Source organism: Lepus europaeus, chromosome 11, assembly GCF_033115175.1.
Source record: "Lepus europaeus isolate LE1 chromosome 11, mLepTim1.pri, whole genome shotgun sequence".
Classification (NCBI taxonomy): Eukaryota; Metazoa; Chordata; class Mammalia; order Lagomorpha; family Leporidae; genus Lepus; species Lepus europaeus.
Window position 1 is genome coordinate 62,811,697 of NC_084837.1, and position 18,445 is coordinate 62,830,141.

The window sequence follows — 18,445 nt, forward strand, 5'->3', positions numbered from 1 at the left end:
TCTTATACATGTGTGGCAGGGACCCAACTACTTGAGCCTGCTACCTCCCATGGTACATCTGAAAGCTGGAATTGGAAGCAAATCCAGGGCTCAAACCTAGGCACTCCATTATGGAATGTGGGCATCCCAAGATTAACTGCCGTGCCAGACACCCATTCCAGAAAATTGTTTTTAAATGTATAAAATTAAGTGTATTGGAATATAAAGGCAAGCCATTATGTTGGAACGCACTCATCAGAAATATTTTTAAAATGTGTGACATAAAATACAATGATGTATACCTCTTTATCGTGTATAACATCACAAGATGGAATGGCAATTCTAATTGCCATAATGTTGAAGTACTGATGAGCATTGTCTGTTTTCTGTTGCTCTAACCAGATAACTAAGGCCAGGTAATTTAAAAAAGAGTAGAGGTCTGGGGGCACTGGTTCAAGTAATGGCTGCTCCACTTCCAATCCCTGCTAATGGCCTGGGAAAAGCAGTGGAAGATGGCCCAACTGCTTGGGCCCCTGCACCCACATGGGAAACCGGGAAAAAGCTTCTGGTTATGGCAATCTGGGGAGTGAACCAGTGGATGGAAGATGTCTCTCTGTGTGTCTCTCATCCTCTCTGTGTAACTCTTTCAAATAAGTAAATTAATTTTTTTAAAAAAGAGTAGAGGTTTATTTGGCTCGCAGTTCTGGAGGCTGGGAAGACCTCGAGCAAGGCACAGAGACCATAACAAAGCCATCCCAGTGATAACCCATTAATCTGTGACTAACCCATTCCTGAGGGCAGAGCAAATTACCCTCCAAAAAGTCTTATTTCTCACCACTGCTGCATTTCCAACACAACATTTTGGGGAACACATTCAAGCCACAGCAAGCATAAAGCAATAATAAAAATATGATATACAAATGTTTATGATTTCTACTGGTGACAACGCCACGGGCAAGGTTAATGTTGTTGCTCACCTTTATTGAGTTCTAGCCATAGCTACCCTTGGGAAGGTGTGGAACTCAAATAGAAAGACTTCCTAGTGGTAGGCTAGAGACTGGATTAGAGAGCTGGGCTAAAGTCAGGTGACCTCAAGCCCTCAGCCTAGGCAGGTACCAAAATTCCAAAGTCTGTGTGGAAGAGGCAGGAGCCAATGAGGTGAGCAGAAACCAGTGACTGCCTTCTACCCTCAATGCAGCAAACCTTGCTGAAGCCCACTGGGTGCTACGTTCTGGAGCACATGGGATGCAGGGGGAGAGAACCTGTGAACCTGTGTGTGAGGGGTCAGTGGGTGCTGATTATTGATACCCGGCACAGTATAGGACGGTGATTAAGCATCATCAGACTTTGCCAGATTAGGGTTAGTCTGCCTTTTCTGCAATTTAGAAGCCACAGAACCCTGGGCCAGTTAATCCTCAGTGTCTTCATCTGTAAAATGGGGTAATAAAAGTATCTGTCACAATCACAGGGTTATGTTGAGCGCAAGCGATACCACACACGGAGGACGTGTACAACGTCGCCTATAAATGAGGATAGCGGATCAACACAGGTTGCTGAGTGGGAGTTGAATGAATCTGCCTGAAGTTCTTTCAGGGAGGGGTCTATTCTCCCGCTCCTCATTCCTTCTCTAGTTCCATCCCAGGGGGGTTAACCCCTTCCTCTCCTCCACGAAGGTCCCCGGTCTTCAGTTTCCAGCTTCTGGGTATTCCCACGGCTCCACATGTCATCAATAACTTTTTAATATTTCCAAAGGTATGCATTTCTTGAGTGTTTGCAACCTGCCAGGAGCTGAGTTTTAACCCTAAACGCTGTCTCGTTGAAGCTTTTGAAGTGAAATCCAGTATTTTGTAATCAGGACAGTTATTAAAAGCCTTAGGAAAAGAAATGTACACTAATTGAAGCCCCTTACTGGTAGGTAGATTACTTTAAACTGCGGATCAACATTGGAATACATGGGATAGTAACAAACGTGGAATTCCATTCGCTGTTGTTTATATAAAGGCAAATTAAATCCAGCACGGGAATCCCAGAAAGTCTCTGTCCTTCCATTTTCAATAACAGATATTGAAAGCTCCAAAAGCCGTATTTCAACTATTTAAAACAGGACACTGTAACAGTATCACTAGTAAATCACGAACGGAATATTCTACATTAATTGCAATTCTACAATTACATTCATCAGTTAAAAAGTCGGAAGCAAAAAGCTTGCCCTCGACGAGGATGGGATTCGAACCCACGCGTGCAGAGCACAATGGATTAGCAGTCCATCGCCTTAACCACTCGGCCACCTCGTCCCAGAAGCCTACCCCTTCCTGCTAGCTATAGGGAGTAACACCAGGGGGATGTGACGTAATGTTATGGAAGCCGCCATTTTGTACGGAAGCCAAGGTCCGTTTTTTTCTGTCGCGGGTAATCGAAAGAAGATGGCCGCTCCCATGATGTGCGGGATCTGCACTGAGGAAGAGCAAATGAAGTTTCGTAGAGAATGAGATAAACTTGAAGAAAATAAAATCTATTCAGAGGCTGGGAAAGAAGTTTGATCAAAGTAGTCTTTGCAGAGGGGTTGGGCTGGCGTCTAAGGGGCGGAGCGACGCGCTGAGTGGTATTGCGCATGCGCATCAGCTAGGCGGTTAGATTTGAATAGCTCACTCAGCCTGTCTGGGCGTTGTGAGGTGACGTCCTTTCTGAGGAGCGCGCGGACCCCAAACAAATCCAGCAGGTGGGCCGCGGAGGGTAAGCAGAATGACCTTTTCGTTCTGGGTTTGGGTTTTGGGTTTTGTCTGAGAGCCCTGAAGGCCCCGCGGCGGGAGGTGGGGACGCAGCCGCCGAGAGCGTCGGGCGTGGATCCGACGTCTCCTCCGCGGGCGCTGGGCGCTTTGCTTCTTCGCCTCGGCCTGCATTTTGTGCCACCTCCTTTCCTAGCACTTTCGCACCCACCGCGGGGGCCTTCGGGCCGGCCCTGGTGTCCGCTCGGCGGCTCCCCGGACGTCCGCGCCGGGCCGCGCGCCATCTCTGTCGGGGCTCGCGGAGTCTTCCTCACCCCCGCCGCCCTCCCCGGGGCAGCCCACGACTGTGTCTGCTTCTGGCTTAAGCTTTTCTTGGCTTTAATGAAGTGACAACAATAAGTAGGGTTTAAGTGCTTTATCTACAGTGTTTTTAGTGCGAGTGCTGGCAGCGCATAACACTTTTAGGTGTTTGGCGAGTGTAACGTGACCAAAGTCAAGATTGCTATGCCACAAATTAGTTTTTAAAAATCTGACTATCCATTATCAAACTAAGGCTTAAGGCACCCTTTCTTGCTGTTCATTTTAAATAACAGAGTTGTGAAGGAGCCGGGGCCAGGTGCCCTTGGGATTTTAAAGATAAGTGTCTTGGGCGTGACAAAGGATGTGATGGAAGACCAAAGCAGAGGCTGACTGTAGGTACTAAGATTGAGGTTCTTACTTCCGTTAAATTGGAACAGTCACGTTCCTGAGCCCAGTATTGGGTTCCTCCTTGTCTTGCACTAGGGCTGGGAGCAGCTCCTAACCGTAGAAGAGGTAATAATTAGTGTAACAAGGCTTCTGGGAGAAGTGGCATTTGGAGTGGAACTTGGAGCGATGGTTTATGGAAGGGAGAAGTTAATGTAGGATTTGGGAAATTAAAGATGGAGTTCAGAGTAGTACAGTTCATATTTATGAGATGAGAAACACATGTAAGCTGAGTAAAAATGCTGGAGGTGGTAGTATTAATGATGTATGTTTGATGCTAAATCAGACACTGTAGAAGACACTCTGGGTCTTGATGGTAGAACTTTCCATGGTAATGGTAATGTTTTATATCCTCATCCAACAGTGTCCATTAGCCACATGTGACTGTTGAGCACTTGAAACATGGCTGTTGTGACCAGGAACTAAATTATAAATTTTGTTTCAATTAATTAGAATTTAAATAACTACTATGTTAACACAGGTCTAGCATCTGTACCACTGGATAGTGAAAAATATTGGTCTAGATGTTGGTGGTATAGGCAAAGGAGCCAGATTGTGTAATAAATACAACTGGCTTCGCTGGCTGCATTAATCACTAGCATGGTCCTTGTCACATACTCTTGTTTTATTGTGGTTTGTTTTGTTTTGTACACCTGTTAAATGTGAGAACTGCTTTTAGTTTAAGAGCTAATTTGGCTCAGTGACAGGGGTTTATTTAGGCTAGAAGTTTCCAGAATTTCTTGATCTATGACACCATTAGGTCAGAAGAAATACCTACTAGTTCCATTTATTAAGTAGTTGGTGCCAAAAAGCTTATTCAGTATTTATGTCCTAACAACTTAATAGCCATTGAAAAAAAATGCACAAATTGAAGAATACAAATTTATTTTCTTAAGTAATCACAGTTACTAACTGGATATGTATATCTGTTGAACACTGTATAACTTCTCAAACCTTGGAATCAGATTGTACGCTGCACCCTTCATTATCTGTATCATGTTGATAATAAATAATTGCTTTTTGTTTTTTTAGATTTATTTATTTGAAAGGCAGAATAACAGAGAAGGGTATAAATAGAAAGAGTTCCCATATACTGGGTCACTCCCCAAATGCCACAACAGTCCAGGCTGAGCCAGACTGAAGGCAGGAGCCAGGAACTTACTGCTGGTCCGTGGCAGGGGGCCCAAGCACTTGGGCTGTCCTCTGTTGCCTTCCCAGGCACATTAGCAGTAAACTGGATCCAAAGCAGAGCAGCCAGGCCTCAAACTGATACTCATATGGGATGCACATGTCATAGGCAGCTATGTCAGAATGGTAGCTCTTGCTATTTTTTAGATAGTTACTGTTAATTTACCTTCTGTTTCTACTTTGTTTGGCTTTATTTATTTATTTATTTATTTTTTGACAGGCAGAGTTAGACAGTGAGAGAGAGAGAGACAGAGAGATCTTCCTTCCGTTGGTTCACTCCCCAAATGGCCGCTACGGCCGGCGTTGCGCCGATCTGAAGCCAGGAGCCAGGTGCTTCCTCCTGGTCTCCCATGCGGGTTGCAGGGCCCAAGCACCTGGGCCATCCTCCACTGCCCTCCCGGGCCACAGCAGAGAGCTGGACTGGAAGAGGAGCAACCGGGACAGAATCCGGTGCCCCAACCAGGACTAGAACCCTGAGTGCTGGCGCCACAGGGGGAGGATTAGCCAAGTGAGCCATGGCGCCAGCCTATTTATTTGTTTTTTAAGGATTTATTTATTTGAAAAGCAAAGTGACAGAGAGAGGGAAAGACAGAGATCTTCCATCCATTGGTTCACGTCCCAAATTGCTCAACTGGCTGAAGCTGTGAGCCTGGAATTCCATCAGAGTCTCCCATATGGATTGGCACTCTGTTGGGTTAAAAGAAGAAGATGGAAAGGATGTTAAAGTTAATCAAACTTTCTTAAATTTTTAAAATTTATTTAGTTTTGGTTTATTATATAACCTCTTCAAACGCTGCTAATGCTGGGCCAACCTGAAGCCAGGAGCCTGGAACTCCCTCTCAGTCTCTCACAAGGGTGGCAGGGGCCCAAGCACTTGTGCCATCAATTGCTACCTTCCAGGATGTGCATTGACAGGAAGCTAGATCAGAAATGGGGTAGCCGAGACCTGAACCAGGCACTTTGATATAGGATGCAGTTGTCTCAAGCAGTTACTTTAAGCCACTGTACCAAAGGCTTGCCCTGGTTGAGCTGCTTTTTCAACTACTGAGATGATCATATGATTTTTCACCTTTAATGTTTCAGTATGATGAATTGCAAGGTTCATTTTCTTTTCTTTTTTTTTTTTAAAGATTTATTTTATTTATTTGAAAGAGAGGCAGAGACAGAGAGAGAGGTCTTCTGTCTGCTGGTTCACTCCAGAGATGGCCGCAGTGGCAGTGCTGCACTGATCCGAAGCCAGGAGCCAGGATTTTCTTCTGGGTCTCCCACGTGGGTACAGGGGTCCAAGCACTTGGGCCATCTTTTACTGCTTTCCCAGGCCATAACAGAGAGCTGGATCGTAAGAGGAGCAGCTAGGACTAGAACCGGCAGCCATATGGGATCCCAGGATTTCAGGCCAGGGCTTTAACCCATTGCGCCACAGTGCTAGCCCACAAGGTTCATTTTCTAATGTTAAACCAGTTTTGCATTTCTGCGTCAGGACAGACATGGCCGTGATATTGTATCCTTTTTACAAATTGCTAGGTTCCTTTTACTAATATTTTATTTAGGATTTTCAAGTTATGAAGGGAGATTGGCATGTGATCTTTCCTTTCTTGTACTGTATTTATCTGCTTTTTTTTGTTTGTGTGATGGAGGTGGTTTTAGGAAAAGAAGCCTAATTTTCATCTCCCACGCTGGGGAGACAGTTTAATTCCTAAAGCTAGAAAATTCAAAAAGTAGCAATACAAGCAAGTTATGTAAGTTAGTGTGGTAAATACAAAAATAACCAATGAAAGTAAAAATGGTTGCTTTCAGAAAGAGGAATTGGAGTGCAAGGAGCTGCTTGTGTATAGTGGATTAAGCCACCATCTGGGATGCCAGCATTCCATATGAGCAGCGGTTGGGAGTCCTGGCTGCTCTGCTCTACTTCCAATCTGGCTGCTAGCTAAAGTGCCTGGGAAAGCAGTGGAAGATGGGCCTGGTATTTAGGCCACTGCCACCCACAGTGGCAGTGTGGAGACCTGGTTGGAGTTCCACTTTGGCCCAAAGTTACAGAGGTAGAGACAGAAAGAGACGTCTTCCATCCGCTAACAGCATGAGAATTAGATTTCCCATTTCCCTCCCATATGTTCCCATCTGGGTTAAATCTACAGGTGAATCAGAAGATGTACTTTCTTACTTTCTTTAAAAAAATATTTATTTATTTATTTATTTATTTATTTGAAAGTCAGAGTTACACAGAGAGAGGAGAGGCAGAGAGAGAGAGAGAGAGAGAGAGGTCTTCCATCCCATGGTTCACTCCCCAGTTGGCCGCAACGGCCGGAGCTGCGCCGATCCAAAGCCAGGAGCCAGGAGCTTCTTCTGGGTCTCCCACACGGGTACAGGGGCCCAAGGACTTGGGCCATCTTCTACTGCTTTCCCAGGCCATTGCAGAGAGCTGGATTGGAGGAGGAGCAGCCAGGACTAGAATTGGCTCCCATATGGATGCCGGCACTGTAGGCCAGGGCTTTAACCTGCTGTGCCACAGTGCCAGCCCTGCTCCTGTGGTTTTTGATCATCTGGGGAGTGAACCAATGGATGGAAGGTCTCTCTCGCTGTGTCTTGCCCTCACATGGTCTCTCTTTGTAAAAGGTAAAAAAAAAATTTTTTTTTAAAGGTTAAACCACTGGCAATTGGCCTTGCTCCACCCTACAATGTTGTAGGCATTTGGTGAGTTAACCAGCAGATGGAAGATCTCTCTGTCACCCTGTCTTTCAAATAAATCATAATAACAACAAACCATGTAACCAGTCATTTATTAAAATATTGATAAAAAGGCACAATGTTTTAAGTAGGTATGAGGTGTTATTTGTGAGCAGAAGGTGAGTAGAACCAGAAGAATGAATAAGCATGGACAAAAGTAGAGGATCAGCGATCAAATCCTAGATGGTGCTCATTATTGTGTATACATTGACAGCTAATTGACTTCAGTGATAGTAAAAATAAACTGCCATTTATCTCCTTTGAAGTTCAGGTTCATTGGGAATCATTGGGAAGAATTTTTATTTTTCCCTTGATTTGGGTAGATACCTATTTTCTTATTGCTGCTAAAAGTCCGAGCATATATATATATATATATATATATATATATATACATATATATATATATATTTTTTTTTACCAGGCAGAGTGGACAGTGAGAGAGAGACAGAGAGAAAGGTCTTCCTTTTCTGTTGGTTCACCTCCCAGTGGCCGCTGCGGCCGGCGTGCTGCGGCCGGCGCACCGCGCTGATCCAAAGCCGGGAGCCAGGTGCTTATCCTGGTCTCCCATGGGGTGCAGGGCCCAAGCACTTGGGCCATCCTCCACTGCACTCCCGGGCCACAGCAGAGAGCTGGCCTGGAAGAGGAGCAGCCAGGACAGAATCCAGCGCCCCGACCGGGACTAGAATCCAGGATGCCGGCACCGCAGGCGGAGGATTAGTCTATTGAGCCGCAGCGCCGGCCTATGTATATGGTGGTTTTTTTTTTTTTTTTTTTAATGACAGGCAGAGTGGACAGTCAGGCAGAGTGGACAGTGAGAGAGAGAGAGAAAGGTCTTCCTTTAGCCGTTGGTTCACCCTCCAATGGCTGCCGCACCGCGCTGATCCAATGGCAGGAGCCAGGTGCTTATCCTGGTCTCCCATGGGGTGCAGGGCCCAAGGAATTGAGCCATCCTCCACTGCACTCCCTGGCCACAGCAGAGAGCTGGCCTGGAAGGGGGGCAACCGGGACAGAATCCGGTGCCCCGACCGGGACTAGAACCCGGTGTGCCGGCGCCGCAAGGTGGAGGATTAGCCTGTTGAGCCATGGCACCGGCCTATGTATATGGTTTTAATTTAGTGTTTTGAAAATGCTAATACAGCAACTGGTTAAACTACTGCCTATAATGCCTGCATCCCAAATGGGCACCTGTTTGAGTCCCGGCTGCTCCACATCCGATCTTGTGGCCTGGGAAAACGGTAGAAGATGGCCCGAGTGCTTGAGCCCCTTCACCCACATGAGACCAGAAGAAGCTCCTGGCTTTGTATCTGCTCAGCTTCAGCCACTGCAACCATCTGGGGAGTGAACCAGTCGGTGGAAGACCTCTCTCTGTTTCTCCTTATCTGTCTGTAACTCTGTAAAATCTTTATTTTTTTTTTAAAGATTTATTAATTTATTGGAGAGACAGAGTTGTAGAGAGTGGGAGATCCATGTCAGTGACAAGAATCCATGTATCTTAGCCATCACCTTCTACTTTCCAAGATGTCCATAAGGAGAAAGCTGGGTTGGAAGTAGAAGAGCCAGAACTCAAACCAGGCCTTTGAACGTAGGATGCAAGTGTTCCAAGCAGCAACTTAAGCCCTGGGCCAAACACCCACTCCTAAAACATTATATTTATTTATTTTTTTGGCTGAGTTCTTATTTTCCTAACAACAATGAATATGATGCAAATTTACCATTTTAGATATCTGATTGACTTCCACTTGGGGAATAAATTATTATATAGCCCATAAACTATTGTAAATTGGCTAAATTTTGGTTTGAACCGTGAAATGCATATCCTCTCCATCAGAGTCAATGACTGATTTTATCATGAATATTGAGGATTTTCCAGGAGTAGTAATTACAATAAAGTGCTTTTAGCTCCTTGAATTATTTTATGTTTTAGAACTCATGATGTTGTTTTTTTCCTTCCCTTTTGGTCTTTCCTCAGAAAGTAAGCCTAAAGTCACAATTGTGCTCTTGATTTTTCCTTAGCTCATAATTTCTCTTCCTTCTTTCTCACTTTTTCTGATATTATGTATTTGTTACAGAAAAAGGTTTTCTTCAGAAATGGATGGAGTGTCTTCAGAGGCAAATGAAGAAAAGTAAGTTCATTCAGTGCAGCTTCAATTGTTATAGAGAAAGATGTTTTTATATCTAGTAAGACCAGTCAATAACTTCTGAATTCTTTTCCAATTGTGTTCCAAGGAAAAGAAGTAAATGTTCCAAAGTGGTAGCACTTCTTACCATATCTTTATATAAACTCATCTAAAATCAAAACTGAGAAGAACTTCAGAAACTACACCACCTTCCACTTCTTCAGCTTAAGTGTGAAAAGATTGAGGCTCAGAGAAATGAAATTATTTGTCTGAAGTTTCTATCACAAACTGCTAACCTGTTTGCAGCCTACAAACACTACTACTATTATTTTTGCCTATATATTTTTTGTTTTTTGATTTATTGCCAAAATTTCAAAATCTCAAGATTTAATAGAAAGTTGAATTTTCAACTTCTCTTGAAAAATCAAGGGTGTTAACATGGCACTCGTGTTCATGCTTGGAACACCTAACTAAGGCAGAATAATGACTGTGGCCTGTGGACCAGGCAGGAATTCTCCAGATCATTCTAGTACTAACAATACTTATTTTTCTTAAACCTAACAAATTATCTGCTTGTACTTCGTAGACTTTGAATTTTCAAAACCTAGTCTAAAAATCACACAGTAATAAGACTAGAGTTAGTCTCTTGAGTTATTTTTAATTTATCTTATAATTGTACTTTTGTAAATATAAATTAGTGTACTGTTGGTCAAAAAATAGTGTTGGATACTATATGTATTTAAAAACACTGTTTTTAAATATTTAATTTAAAATTTTGTACTATAATATGTTTTGTACTGTAACATAAATTTTGCTAGCTACAGTGCTAAGTGAAAGCAATGGCCAATTTAAAAGAGTGCTATGATGATGACTTTTGGAAATTCCGTCTTTTACCTTTGTATACATTTTTTTTCCCTCTAGTGACAATACAGAGAGACGTGTTAGAAGACGGCATTCCTCAGTAAGAGACACTTGTTAATAATTGTTACCTTTTATTGAATGATAACTATATACTGCAGAAATTCTTTTTTAAAGATGTATTTTATTTTTTTTCAAAAGGGAGTGACAGAGACAGAGGGAGAGAGACTGAGACAAAGACATCTTTCACTCCCCAAATGGTCCCAATGGCTAGATGCTCTGATTTGTGGTGCCAGCATTGCAGGCAGAGGCTGGCCCTACCATAGTAATTTTGCCTGTGGTTTTATCTTTCCATTCCCACTGACTTCCTGTTGCTCTTGGGTAAATATTTAACCTGGTTACACAGTCCCAACAAATTACTAAAATTCTTTTTATAAAATGTGGGTTTTTTTATGCTATATAAATTATACTTCAGTAAAGCTATTTGGGGGATGGTATTGTGGCACCATGAGTTAAGCTCCTGCTTGGGATGCCTGCATCTTGTATCCATATACCTGATTTGAGTCCCAGCTACCCCATGCTTCTAATCCAGCTTCCTACTAATGAGCTTGGGAGGCAGTGGATGATGACCCAAGTACTTGAATTCTTGCCTCTCATATAGGAGTCCTGGATGGAGTTCCTGGCTCCTGGCTTTATCTTAGAACAACCTTGGCTATTGTAGACATTTTAGGATGAACTAGCAGATTGAAGAGATCTCTGTCACTCTGTTTTTCAAATAAATGCGTCTTTAAAAATAAGTAAATAAAGCTATTTTAAAAATATTTTTAACCTGGTATCCAAAGCTGTTGCAAGACACAAAAATGCAACCTAAACTGACTGACAAAATGTATTTGGTTATGAAACTGAAAAATCCAAAGATAGGAGTGGCTTTCGGCACACTGACCTAAGGTTCCAGCACTGTCACCAGTACTAGAATTTCCTTTCTCTTTTTCTGCTGTTTCCTCTGGGTGATTTCCATTGACAGAAAGTCCCTCTCCCTGTGATTTTTTTTTTTTTTTTTTTTTGACAGGCAGAGTGGACAGTGAGAGAGAGACAGAGAGAAAGGTCTTCCTTTTGCCGTTGGTTCACCCTCCAATGGCCGCCGCGGTAGCGCGCTGCGGCCGGCGCACCGCGCTGATCCGATGGCAGGAGCCAGGCGCTTATCCTGGTCTCCCATGGGGTGCAGGGCCCAAGGACTTGGGCCATCCTCCACTGCACTCCCTGGCCACAGCAGAGAGCTGGCCTGGAAGAGGGGCAACCGGGACAGGATTGGTGCCCCGACCGGGACTAGAACCCGGTGTGCCGGCGCCGCAAGGCGGAGGATTAGCCTAGTGAGCCGCGGCGCCGGCCCTCTCCCTGTGATTATTGTGGTACACTCTAACTGTCCCTACTTCCAGGTTCACATTCTATTTGAAGATTAGTATTTGTTTCTTCAAGATAAAAAAAAAATAAAAACAAATTGGGGGAGGGGAGGCTCAGTGTTGTGGCTTACTGGTAAAGCCTCTGCCTGCAATGCCAACATTCCATATGGGGGACTGGTTCATACCCTGGCTGTTCCACTTCCAATCCAGCTCTCTGTTAATGGACTGGGCAAAGCAGCAGAAGATGACCTGAGTGTTTGGGTCCCTGCCATCCATGCAGGAGATGTGTATGAACCCTCTGGCTCCTGGCCTTGGCCTAGCCCAGCTCTGGCTATTGCAGCCATCTGGAGAATGAACCAGTAGATGGAAGGTGTCTCTTTCATCTTTCCTTTTCTCACTGTAGCTTTGACTTTCAAATAAATAAATAAATATTTTTTTAAAAGATTTATTTATTTATTTGAAAGTCAGAGTTACACAGACAAAGGAGAGGCAGAGAAAGAGAGGTCTTCCATCCGCTGGTTCACTCCCCAATTGACCGCAATGGCCGGAACTACGCCAATCCGAAGCCAGGAGCCAAGAACCTCTTCTGGGTGTCCCACGCAGGTGCAGGGACCCAAGGACTTGGGCCACCTTCTACTGCTTTCCCAGGCCACAGCAGAGAGCTGGATCGGAAGAGGAGCAGCCGGGACTCGAACCGCCGCCCATATGGGATGCGAGCGCTTCAGTCCAGGGTGTTAAGCCGCTGAGCCACAGCACTGGCCCCTAAATAAATAAATCTTTAAAAAAAAAAAAAAAAAAAAAAAAAAAAGAGGCCAGTATTGTGGCACTGTATGTGATACTGGCATTCCAAGTATGAGTCCTGGTTCATGTCCTATCTGCCACACTTCTGTTCTATCTCTCTGCTAATGTACCTGGGAAGGCAGCAGAGGATGACCCAAGTTTTTGGGCTTCTTCCACAAATGTGGGAGACCAGCAGGAAGTCCCTGGCTCCTGCCTTTGGTCTGGTTCAGCCTAAACTGTTGCAACCATTTTGAGAGTGACCCAGTGAATGAAAGATCATGTCTTTCCCTCTCTCTACTACATTATCTTTCAAATAAATAAATATTGTTTTTAAAAAGAATGGGCACAATAATTGAGGAGGGTGAGCAGGGAGAAGGGGATAAATGTCAATTTTTATCTTAATTTTAAAAGATTTATGAGACAGAGCACTCCCATCTGCTGGTTCATTCCCCCAATGCCTGCAGCAGAGAGAGAGACACACACAGAGAGAGATGAACAAACAGAAAGCTCCTATCTGTTTCACTCCCCAAATGCCTGCATCGGCCAGAGAGAGAGAGGTCCCATCCACTGATATGCTCCCTAAATGCCTGCAACAGCCAGGGCTGGGACAGAGCAAAGCTAGGAGCCAGGAACTCAATCTAGGTGGTCTCCTATGTGGGTGGCAGGAGCCCAACTATATGAGCCATCCCCTGCTGCCTGCCAGTGTTAGCAGGAAGTGTGTTAGCAGGAAGCTGAAATTGGGAGTGGAACCAGGACTAGAACCCAGGTATCTCATATGAGATGTGGGCATCCTCAGTGGAGTCTTTTTCTTTTTTTCTTTTAAGATTTATTTATTTTAAAAGTCAGTTATAGAGAGGGAAAAACAGAGAGAAAAGAGATTTTGCATTTGTTGGTTCACTTGCCAGATGGCCGCAACAGCCAAGCACTGGGCCAGGCCAAAGCCAAGAGCCAGGAGCTTCTGCCTCATGGTGGCAGTGGCCCAAGCACTTGAGCCATCCTCTGCTACTTTTCCCAGACCATTAGCAGGAAGGTAGATGGGAAATGGGGCAGCTGGGACAGGAATAGGTGCCCCCAGTGGAGTCTTAACCTCTAGGTCAACTGCCTGCTGCTTGATATTTAAATCTGCCCCGTGAGGTAACACTGAGCAGGATGAATTTGAGTTTTAGAGACTTTTATGGAAATTTTAGCTTTCTACCTGTGGTGTAACTTGAAATAAACTGATTATTAATAGATATGCCAGATTTTCTTGAATAACCTATTTTACTTATCTCTAGATTTTAAAACCCCCAAGGAGTCCTCTTCAAGACCTCAGAGGTGGGAATGAAACAGTGCAGGTAAGCTTCTAAAGCAAATGCTTTTTGGTTACTTTTTTTCGTGATATTTTAATAGTTCAATTTTAGTATATGTGCTGCTGAAGTGAGCACTATATATTATATATATATATATATATATATATTTTTTTTTTTTTTACCAGGCAGAGTGGACAGTGAGAGAGAGAGAGACAGAGGACAGAGAGAAAGGTCTTCCTTTTTGCCGTTGGTTCACCCTCCAATGGCCGCTGCGGCCTGCGCACTGCAGCCGGTGTATCGCGCTGATCCGAAGCCAGGAGCCAGGTGCTTCTCCTGGTCTCCCATGCGGGTGCAGGGCCCAAGCACTTGGGCCATCCTCCACTGCACTCCTGGGCCATAGCAGAGAACTGGCCTGGAAGAGGGGCAACTGGGACAGAATCCGGTGCCCCGACCCGGACTAGAACCTGGTGTGCCGGCGCCGCAAGGTGGAGGATTAGCCTATTGAGCCACTGCGCCGGCCAAGCACTATATTTTAATAGTTAAGAACTTTATTAGCTAAATAAAGAGAGGGTATCATAAATGATTCTCAATTGAATGTATAAAAGTAAACATGCCATAGCTTTCAGGTTCAATCCCAAACACTTAAATATGCTAGCATTTATGAATTTTAACACCAATTTACTTTACCAACCTTCTTTCTCACCAATCTCACACATTTATCCCAACATTTGATGTTGCTTATTCCCCAAATGAGACATGAACTGTTGAGTCTGTAAGTATGTATATGCTAGTCCCTCTATCTAGATGCTAGACCCTCATTCTTTTTTTTTCTCCACATTTTATTAAAATTTTACTATTTATCATGTGGATTCTACAATTAACATTTTATCATACTTTATCATAAATCTGTAGCCCAGTGTATTTGCTTAATTCCTGCTTATCTGGGGCTGGTATTGTGGCACAGCAAGTTAAGCCCCATGAGACAGTGGCATCCCATATCAGAGTACCAGTTCAAGTCCTGGCTGCTCTACTTCCAATCCGGCTCCTTGCTAATATGCTTGGGAAGGCAGTGGAAGATGGCCCAAGTAGATGGATCCCTGTACCCACATGGGAAACCCAGATGGAGTCCAAGGCTCCTAGCTTCTGTTTGGCCCATCCTGGCTGTTGTGGCCATTTGGGGAGTGAACCAGTAGATGGAAGATCTCTCTCTCCCTCTCTGTGTCTGTCTGTAACTCTGGTTTTCAAGTAATAAATCTTAAAAAAAATTTCTCTTTGTCTTTCAAGACTCATATTTTGTGTCACTTCTTTAAGAAACAAATTCCTTGATACCTTTATTGTAATTGTTTTCTTTCTTTTTTTTTTTTAAGATTTTATTTATTTATTTGAGAGGTAGAGTTACAAACAGTGAGAGAGACCCTGCAGACAGAAAGGTCTTCCTTCCGTTGGTTCACTCTCCAAATGACCGCAATGGCTTGAGCTGCGCCAATCTGAAGCCAGGAGCCAGGTGCTTCTTCCCAGTCTCCCACGCGGGTGCAAGGGCCCAAGGACTTGGGCCATCTTCTACTGCTTTCCCAGGCCACAGCAGAGAGCTGGATTGGAAGAGGAGCAGCCAGGACTAGAACCTGCGCCCATATGGGATGCAAGTGCCACAGGCAGAGGATTAACCTACTGCACAACGGCATCAGCTCCTCTTTTTTTTTTTTTTTTTTTTTAAATTTATTTATTTTATCTGAAATAGAGAGGAAGAGAGAGGTCTTCCATCTGCTGGTTCACTCCCCAAATAACCTCAACAGCTGGAGCTGGGAAACCAGACCAAAAGCCAGGAGTTTCTACCAGGTCTCCCATGTCGATACAGGGGCCTGAGCACTTGGACTGTCTTCCACTGCTTTCCCAGGCACATCAGCAGGGAGCTGGATTAGAAGTGGAGCAGGCTATATGGGATGCTGGCACTGCAGGTATCAGCTTAATCTGCTGTGCCACAGCACTGGCCCCAATTGTTTTCTTCTAATCATTCTAAATGGAGAACTCCCTGAGGGCAGGAAATTTATCATTTTTTAAAATTTATTCTGGGGCTGGTGCTGTGGCTCACTTGGCTAATCCTCCACCTGCTGCGCCAGAATCCCATATGGGCGTCGGATTTTAGTCCCGGTTACTCCTCTTCCAGTCCAGCTCTCTGCTGGCCTGGGAAGGCAGTGGAGGATGGCCCAAGTGCTTGGGTACCTGCACCTGCGTGGGAGACCAAGAAGAAACACCTGGCTCCTGGCTTTGGCTCGGTGTAGCTCCGGCCGTAGCGGCCATTTGGGGGGTGAACCAATGGAAGGAAGACGTTTCTCTCTGTCTCTTCCTCTCACTGTCTGTCTCTACCTGTCAAATAAATAAATAAAAATCTTTAAAATTTATTCTATCTGGTACAAAGTTAGCTTTCAGTACAGAAGTTTGACAAAATGCATATAGCTTTGAAGACCATTTCATTCCAGGTTTTTACTCTTTGTCTTCTCCAATCTTCCTGTTTCTCAAATGTATCAGATGTTTTCCTGCATGAGGGCCCCTGCATATGTTCTGCCTTGCTGGGACTGCACCTATATGGGGTGCAGGCACAACAGGCAGTGGCTTTACCTACTGCGCCACAGTACTGACCACTTACCCAACTTTTTCTGGCTAACTTCTAACTAATCCTTGAAGTCTCAACATAAATGTACTTCTTCAAAGAAATCTTCCCTGATACTAAGACTAAATTAGTATTTTTTGTTGTTGTTGTTATCCTTCATAGCACTTTTCACACTTTGAGTTTTTTTTTTTTTTTTTTTTTTTTTTACAGGCAGAGTGGATAGTGAGAGAGAGAGGAGAGACAGAGAGAAAGGTCTTCCTTTTTGCCGTTGGTTTACCCTCCAATGGCCGCTGCGGCCAGCGCATCATGCTGATCCGAAGCCAGGAGCCAGGTGCTTCTCCTGGTCTCCCATGCGGGTGCAGGGCCCAAGCACTTGGGCCATCCTCCACTGCCTTCCCGGGCCATAGCCGAGAGCTGGCCTGGAAGAGGGGCAACCGGGACAGAATCCGGCACCCCAAGCAGGACTAGAACCCGGTGCGCCGGGGCCCCAAGGTGGAGGATTAGCCTGTTAAGCCACGGCGCCGGCCAACACTTTGAGTTTTATATATATGTGAATTTTTGTTTTAATATCTGTCTTGCTGTTAATCTAATCTTCAGTAGAATAGGAACTTTACTTTGCCACCATTTTTCTATCACCCAACATTGGATTTGGTATGTGTATTTGTGTGTGTACATATTTTTTGTTTCTAAATGATTGAATGTTGAGTGGATAAATGATAGATTTATAGACATGTAGAGCTTTAAAATAAATAAGACTTCATTAGTAATCTTCAGTTTAGTTCCTTCTTCTTATCCATGAGATGTATGAGGTCCAAAAGATGTTAAAAGTTTTGTCTAAGCCCACAAAACTAGTTCTACCCAAACTTCTAATTTCTAGCTTAGTGCTCATTCCAATATATACACAAATTTCAGATTTCCTTTTTTTTTCACTAAAGAATAAATTAGTCACTGTTAGTCTAATTACCATGGCAGTGCTATTTTCTTTTTCACATTAAGGTCAAGACTACATTGCTATATATAGGAATTAACCAAATAAAGAGGCTTACAGATTTATGATAAAGCAAGTATGATTAAATTTTTAAAAGCTTTATTTATTTGTTTGAAATTGAGACTTACAGAAAGAGAGAGATCCTACAACTGCTGATTCACTTCCCAAATGGCTGTAATGACCAAGACTGGGCCAGGCCGAAGCCAGAAGCCAAGAGCTTCTTCTCAGTCTTCCATGTGGATGCAGAGGCCCAAGCACTTGAACCATCTTCCACTGCTTTCTCAGGCACATTAGCAGGGAGCTGGAGTAGAAGTGGAACAGCTGGGATTTGAACTGTCGTTCATATGGTATGCTGGTGTTGAAGGATGCAGCTATAACCCACTGAGCCATAGCACAGGCCTTGGGATGGTTAAATATTAATTGTGGAGCTGGCACTGATATGTCCAGTGTCCATATCAGTGCCAGTTCGAGTCCCAACTGTTCTGCTTCCTATTCAGTTTCCTGCTTATACACTGGGAAAACAGCAAAAGCTGACCTAGGTACTTGCCACACCAATAAGAGACCTGGACAGGGTTCCAAGTTCCTGGCTTCAGCCTAGCCCAGCCCTTGCTGTTGCAGTGATTTGGAGAGTGAACTAGTGGATGGAAGATCTCTTTGTCTCTTGCTCTTTCTCAGTCACTTTACCTTTCAAATAACATAAATATTAAATGCTAATTGTATATGATGATGAGTATATGAACATTCACTATAAATTTTTTCTACTTTTTAGTATATTTCACACAAAAAAAAACTAATAAAATTATGGGGGTGTGGGGCCAGCACTATGGCGCTGTGGCACAGCGGGTTAAATCCCCAGTCTGCAGTGCCGGCAACCCATATGGGCTCTGGTTTGAGTCTCGGCTGTTCCACTTCTGATCCAGCACTCTGCTATGGGCTGGAAAAGCAGTAGATGATGGCCTAACTCCTTGGGCCTCTACACCAGTGTGGGAGACCCAGAAGAAGCTCCTGGCTTCGGATTGGTGCAACTCCGGTCATTGCAGCCAA

At 44.1% G+C, this 18,445-nt stretch overlaps 1 protein-coding gene and 1 non-coding gene across 3 annotated transcripts in view; one reads left to right on the top strand and one right to left on the bottom strand.

Annotated features, from left to right (window-relative positions):
- Positions 1 to 2,191: 2,191 nt before the first annotated feature.
- TRNAS-GCU (transfer RNA serine (anticodon GCU)) lies at positions 2,192 to 2,273 on the bottom strand. Its single transcript has one exon. It is a non-coding gene; the product is annotated as a tRNA-Ser (tRNA).
- A 126-nt stretch (positions 2,274 to 2,399) lies between these two features.
- KNL1 (kinetochore scaffold 1) overlaps positions 2,400 to 18,445 on the top strand; it is a 76,757-nt gene continuing 60,711 nt past the window's right edge. The window contains exons 1-4 of one of the 2 annotated variants that reach the window (XM_062205641.1): positions 2,400 to 2,712; positions 9,431 to 9,484; positions 10,400 to 10,439; positions 13,791 to 13,850. In XM_062205641.1, coding sequence (XP_062061625.1) covers positions 9,450 to 9,484; positions 10,400 to 10,439; positions 13,791 to 13,850 — 135 coding nt within the window. In that variant the 5' untranslated portion in view covers positions 2,400 to 2,712; positions 9,431 to 9,449. The remainder of the gene's footprint in view (positions 2,713 to 9,430; positions 9,485 to 10,399; positions 10,440 to 13,790; positions 13,851 to 18,445) is intronic. The other variant, XM_062205642.1, reaches the window with a different exon arrangement.